This window comes from Cyprinus carpio, chromosome A4, assembly GCF_018340385.1.
Source record: "Cyprinus carpio isolate SPL01 chromosome A4, ASM1834038v1, whole genome shotgun sequence".
Taxonomy (NCBI): Eukaryota; Metazoa; Chordata; class Actinopteri; order Cypriniformes; family Cyprinidae; genus Cyprinus; species Cyprinus carpio.
Window position 1 is genome coordinate 16848546 of NC_056575.1, and position 6846 is coordinate 16855391.

Sequence of the window (6846 nt, forward strand, 5' to 3'; positions counted from 1 at the left end):
TGGAATTCATTAAAATACTCTATAGAAACATGTTATTTGGTGTATATTGTATGTGTATTAGTCAAATAACTCCACATTTATCATTTTATCATTTTATTTTCATCAATTATTGCATATAAAGGCATCCATATGACACTACAGACACTTTGCATATGGCATGTTGTTTCTCAAGTAAACAGTTCAGTTTGTAATTAAAACCCCCAGTAAAAACAGGTTCACCCAAGTTATTGTTCATAATGTCATAATTTAGGCATTTGATGCAACATTGATTCATTGTACATTTTGCATATTGTAATGCAAACAAATGCTCGTGTGTAAATGCTTAAGAGGGAAAATGAAACTGTTCAGCTGGAAAAAGATTCACAAGCAGTGTGTAAACATTGGTTCTCAGGTGGTTACTAACAGGCACTTAGAGTAAATACTAGCAAAATGATGCAGTATAATTGTTCAGGCACATTGGTTAGTAAGAATAATTATAGAATAACCAAAAATGATAGCAGTTTAAAGTATGTAATTCTTTAAGATAAATAAAAATAAGCTTTTCCCCCGCACGTTTCATATTTGTCTTCAAGTTGATGTGGGAAGCAGCATTTAAAATAATTCATATTAACTTAACATGTCAAAATACCTGAATAAAGACTTTGAATTTCTATTTTCCACAGGCAGTTTACCAAATAAGGCTATAATTCCAGATAAAACATTCAAAATCACAATCACTAACATTCTTATCAGCCAAAATCACTAAATAATGTTTTGTTTAGTTCCACTCCAGATTCGACTCTTATTTGCTTGTTTGGATCTTGAGTATCAGCCAACATCTTCTGCAAGAGCTTGAGCACCCATTTTACTTTAACACACGCCTGACCTTGCGTTCGGCCTGTGTCCTCTGGTTAACTTGACTCATCTCTGAATGAAAAGAAAGAGAGAAAACAGCATATTTTATCATATTCAGATCATTACTTTCATCATGCATTTTAAAGTTTGATTCAAGAAAAACCCAAAGATCATGTGGCACCTTATATAAGAGACAAAAGGAAACATTTGATAAGTTTTGCAATCTTTCAAAAGTTTTTGCTGACATACTTGCAAAATCCAGAGAGTAACTGTCACTGTTCACAGTGAAATTCATGGTTGTTTGGTTTTGTTGGTAACACCTCTCAATGTCAGCACTTGAGACTGAACAACCACCCTGTTGAAAAACAATATCAAGATCAGTGACAATGACTTTAATCTCCCTGTGGCCATAAACACAGTAGTCAGTGTCATGAATTAAGGGATAATGTACATTCAGTCCATAATTATCGCAAACTAAACCCTTGCAGGGCGATCAGAACTGGTATTGTATCTCCCTGAAGGGCTTTATGTTGCAGTAATTACTGTTGAATGTACACTGTATCCCACTTGTTACACGGCTATCAAATATTACATGGTCATGAAAAACTTGAGTTAAAAATTCCATATATACCATTTTTTATATAATATTACTTTTCAGCTGGGAGCTAAACACTAGATTGAGCATTTAAGACAGACCGCTGCTGCACAAATAGCATATAAAATAACCCGTAGCAGATCTATACAGGTGGAGCTGGGGAAGGTGGAGGGTTTCAGAGGAACTCTGAAAGTGTGCTGCAATGCTCAAGCGAATGCTAATCAGCCATTTAAATGTAAAGCAGCAAGCTCATTGGCTGCGTATGCAACATGAACCAATCAGCTTGCGATGGTCATTTAATGCTAAGAATATCATCAGTTACGTTAAGGATACATTAGCCTGTGCCATCTAGAGTTTCATGACAGAACTTGGGATAGTTGTTAGTTGGGAAGATGTTTTTTCTACTGTCACTAAACAAATTATTGTTTCTAATGTGCTGTTTTTAAAAAAGAGAGCCACTAGAGGTGATATAAGAGTCACTAAAGTAGCACCGGTATGTTGCTATCAACAACGATCAAATATATTATACAGTTTGACAGTCATTATTTAAAATAAGATTAAAATCAATTACTCGAGAGCTGTTTAATTAAAAATTTAATTGAAATTGTTGAAATTAATTGATACACATAATTATATACATTAAAAGTCCTCATTAGCATGTTAAAAAAGCATTGTGCATTTGTTTAAAAAATAAGAAAAAATGTTTTACCGTGTTCTGGAAGGTGTACCACTGACTTCTCCCTTTAAACTGCCACTCTGGAGTTTTATTTGTTGAAAGGCTAAACATGTTTTTTAATTGGGAGGTTATTCCACTTAATCTGTTCAGTGAGAACAATACGCCGTTAGTAGTGTTGGTTATGTGTTCATCTTTTCACAATAATGCAAATATTTGATTGATTGATTTTCAAAATGTGACTAATTTTGCTTCTGTAATGTGACATTTTTGAATGAAACAATATTCAATGAAAATAAAAAGCAAAGAAAGAGACCCAAGTCTATTTATCTAGAATTGACTAAATGATGAAAAGTGGGCATTATATGAATAGCACTTTTTATTAACCTAAATTAGATTTGATTTTCATAAGGCAAAGAGACAAACAAGAATCAGTTCAGTAAACTCTTCATATTTACCCTGCATTTTGAGATGGTTCGTATTTAGGGCGGCGTCTAACCCGCCTCTTACGGCCTGTAGATACATTTCTCTGATGCATTTCTGGAAAACACAAACACGTTTATGAATGTGACCTTTCTTGTTTTTGGAAAGGTATTTAAAGGAAACACATGTGGGAGAATACAAAACAAACCTTTAAAGCTAATCTCATACTGGGTAGAGTCGACGGCGAACTTGACTGAGCCACTGCGGTTGTTTTGATACTCCTTCTCCAGTTTTGAGCTCTGAATTGGACTGGCTTTGCCCTATAGACACACATACAATTAATAGATAGTCATTTAATATAATCTTGTTCTTGTTTGTAATCAAACTCATTTATGCTAAATACTTTTATATTTATAGAATCTTAAACAGTAAGATACAGATTCATCCTTGATTTGTGATAAAAGCAGCCCATCGTGTTTTTTTTCCATATCCATTAATGTAAAACTCACCTTCTCTCCATACTGATACCAGCAGTGGTCACCTCTGTAATACCATAGCCATTCTGTATCTTTTGCGCTCATACGCCGCACTTTAATATTTTTTTTCTTAAGAACTCTCATTTTAGTGAAATCAATAGAAATAACCCTATAATGCAAAGGAGAAAGAGAACAACATGTCACATAATTCCTTAAAAACTATATATACTATATAGCTGGAATAATTAAGTTACCAGCACAGAATAACAGGGGATGTGTTTTATGGTATGCTACAGTGCACAGGAACGAAATGCAGGAAAATAATGACAGAGTTTTAATTTGGGGTGACTACTTTATCTTTAAAATATCTTTTAATCTGGTACACTCAAGTAAACAATAAAACTGCACATACCCAGCTTGGGTGTTATAGATCTTGATTCCTTTAGTGTTGGGGAGTGAATATTGGGCTTCTAGAATGTGATCATTGGAAATGTTCTTCCAGCCCTTTCCAAGATTCAACTGCCATTTGTAAGGCCCATCAAATTCTTCATCAGTCTCTATTTCTGATTTTAAAACGATAAAATGATTAGTGAAGCAGACTAACTGAGTAAACTATCAAACATACAATGTGCAATGCCATGCGATGCAAGGGTGTAAAATATGAGTGATTACACTTATTACTAATACAGTGCTCAAATATGATTGGCTGTGCTGTATATAATATTCATTTGAGTGTTGCTATTGTTAACTTAAACTATTCAAAAATTATTTATTATTGTAAATTAAAACAATTAGATTAAAAACTTAAAAAAAAAAAACCTGACAATTAATGACAATTAGAAATGCTGCCTTGCCAACTAACTGAACAATCATTTAAGTGCTTAAATTTCTTTATATAATTTCAATAAATATTGAAAAGAAAAAAAAAAAAAAAAAAACTGACCAAACTACTAAAACTTAAACTGAAAGCTAAAAATATGAAAAAAATTATAATAATGATATATATATGTATGTATATATATAATACATATATATGTATATATATAATGTATATATATATAATAATAGTAATTACTAAATAATAACGCTGATTCATTAAACAAAGTCAATGAAATAGATTTTTGGTCTTATATCTAAAATGACACATATATTATATTATATTATATTATATTATATTATATTATATTATATTATATTATATTATATTATATATAACAATTCATTTCAGCAATTAGTTCAGAGTGCTAAAATAACCTGGACACATTCCCAGTCAATAACATCATTATGTTATATATTATATTATATTATATTATATTATATTCGCCATTTAAAGATTCCAGAAAACAGGTTTTTGGTTTAACATGGAGTGTGTGCTTAGGGCAAGTGTGTTGTAAAGCCAAGAAAAAAATGTGCTTTTAAATACTTAAATGAATTAAATGTGAATGCAAATACTAGATATAACAATTATATTACATATGGAAATATTTTTACTTTAGTTTAAGTATGTTTTGTGCATGATACTTTGACTTTTCATTGAGTACTATTGATACAGTACATTTTTAATCAATATATATATAAAATATATGAGTATACTTTTACACCCATACACACACATACCTGCAGGTCTGCTTCTTCTTCTATCTTGTCTTGACGATGAACTCTGAACGTTGTGGTTGAGACGACACCCGGCACCAAACTTGCACGAACCCTTCAGGAAGTCACTGCATATGTGCTCATTCCTGCACTTGTCTCCATATCGGCAGCGACCACGATTGTAATTCATACAGACATTCCGCTTGAACACAAAGCATCATAATTGGTTAAGATTTAGGCTACTCATCTATGAAGCTGCAGCTGCATTCACATTCAGTAATATGGTTCTCTTACTAATCATCTCTTTTTACTAGTCATCTGCTTTCATTTGAAAAGACTTAAGAGATATACCTTGCTAGATGTTTGTGTATCTTCTTCACTGTCAGAGCCAGAGCCAGAATCGTTGGCTGCCTCAGAATCTGTGTCACTGTCACTGTATTCTGCGCTGCTTCCACTAGACCGCTGGTTGCTGCCTTCATCTAGAAAGAGAGAAGAGCTCTTTATTATTATAAGAACACTTTTAATCAATATACAATTTAGAGAAAATGATTTAGAGGGCTTGACAATTCTTTTTATTTTTTTATTCTTTTAATTCAGTAGGTCTGGATCAGTGGATTGGGGAAACCGGGGCTAGTTGTCACACAGTAAAGGGCTATATATCTTTTTTTGTTAGCCTTTATTTGTAGCCTATACGTTCCTTTACTTGTATGTTGTATGTCTATATTAGTTCATATCGACTACTATGTCATATTTGTGTGCATAAAAGCAGTAGTCAGTTGCAACAAAGCCCTTAAGTTAGTAAAACCCTTAAATAATACCTATACAATTTTAACCAAGGGTGGAGTAACTTGACTGATCAACTTTAAAGAGGTTTTTTTTTTTTTACAAGTGGGCGCTGGTTCCCATTATGTTTTTTACAGTACAGACTTTGACTTTCCAAAAGTAAATATACCCCTGAGAAATTTCCACTAGAGTAAAACGTTTGACAAGCGGCCTCTTCTAGTTTTAGAAAAATACTATTTCGAAATGAGAATGACACAAAAAATGTGAAAGTGTTGACCGAAACCGCAGAAAACCTGTAAGATCGCCGCAATACTTGAGACTGAAAGACTGCTGAAAAGACTACCTTCTCTTGGCTAAGTAGGCCTATAGACAACTTACATTGTGTTTCATTTGATTAGTTGATATTGGAAAATAGCCTGTATGAAACTCACCCGAATCCTCTTGATAGTTCGAAGCCATATTCATAAATGAAACACGACTTATATTCTTTCGGTTTCATTTCCTCGTAAACATAACTGCACGCAGGCTATTTAGCTAGGTTTTGTTGTTGTTGTTGTTGACGAATTAGTATATTATTTCAAAAGGCAATAAGTCCACAATAATTTTAACTAAAAAAAAAAAAAAAAAAAAAAAAAAAAAAACTTAATACTGTAGTATAAATTATTTATTTCAAGTAGGCTAGTCATGTAAGCACTGGCGCCATCAGTGGGCAGTACCCGTAAAAGCAAGCACATTTCTAAACTTGGTCAATATAGGCTATATACAGGGTGCCCCTCTCTGGTCTATGCATCCCTGAATTACTTTTATCCACTGTGGGAATAAAAACATCCCGCAAACCCGCTCTGACTTCTCGATCTGAATCAAATGATTCGCGATACGCGCTTTGAGGTCCCGATCTGAATCAAATGATTCGCAATACACGCTTTGAGGTCTCGATCTGAATCAAATGATTCGCGATACACGCTTTGAGGTCTCGATCTGAATCAAATGATTCGCGATACGCGCTTTGAGGTCTCGATCTGAATCAAATGATTCGCGATACGCGATCCAATTGTATCGCTTCGAAACAGTGAATCATTTAGCCACGCAATGGTTTAACTGATTCGGAGTTTCAAAAAGCTCCGTTGTGTTCTTTGCTCGCTTTTTTCTATATAATTTGTAACATTAAATCATTACAATTAATAGGCCTACAATGTTTTTTATTAAACAGATCACACTAAATACAGTGTCCGTCGTAGGCTATACATTTTTTTTAACAAACCGCACCCTGGCTCTATATTATCATACATTATATATATATATATATATATATATATATATATATATATATATATATATATATATATATATATATATATATGTATGTTTTATAACATGAATGATGTTTTCTGTAAAACAAAATGCTAACTCTCAAAGCATGACATAGGCCTACTTTACGTTTATTTTAATTGAAAGTAGGCTATTACAGC

At 32.9% G+C, this 6846-nt stretch overlaps 1 protein-coding gene across 1 annotated transcript; it reads right to left on the minus strand.

Annotated features, from left to right (window-relative positions):
• Window positions 1-76: 76 nt before the first annotated feature.
• On the minus strand, window positions 77-5959 carry si:ch211-244b2.4 (uncharacterized protein LOC541512 homolog). The gene is made up of 10 exons (XM_042743307.1): window positions 5809-5959; window positions 4946-5073; window positions 4619-4796; window positions 3414-3564; window positions 3035-3170; window positions 2734-2845; window positions 2561-2642; window positions 2139-2247; window positions 1084-1189; window positions 77-906 (listed from the first exon to the last, which is right to left on the minus strand). Exons 1-10 carry the CDS (start codon window positions 5840-5842, stop codon window positions 845-847), a joined length of 1098 nt encoding a protein of 365 aa, XP_042599241.1. The 5' UTR covers window positions 5843-5959; the 3' UTR covers window positions 77-844.
• Between the last annotated feature and the right edge of the window lie 887 nt (window positions 5960-6846).

What these genes read in the sequence shown, in the direction of transcription:
- si:ch211-244b2.4 (XM_042743307.1), bottom strand. Translation starts at nt 5,842, where the DNA reads ATGAATATGGCTTCGAACTATCAAGAGGATTCGG. An exon ending in GGTATCAGTATGGAGAGAAG is followed by an intron (nt 2,846 to 3,034) that starts GTGAGTTTTACA and finishes GTGTGTCTATAG; the next exon opens with GGCAAAGCCAGTCCAATTCA. An exon ending in GGTACACCTTCCAGAACACG is followed by an intron (nt 1,190 to 2,138) that starts GTAAAACATTTT and finishes GTTTTTCAACAG; the next exon opens with GGTGGTTGTTCAGTCTCAAG.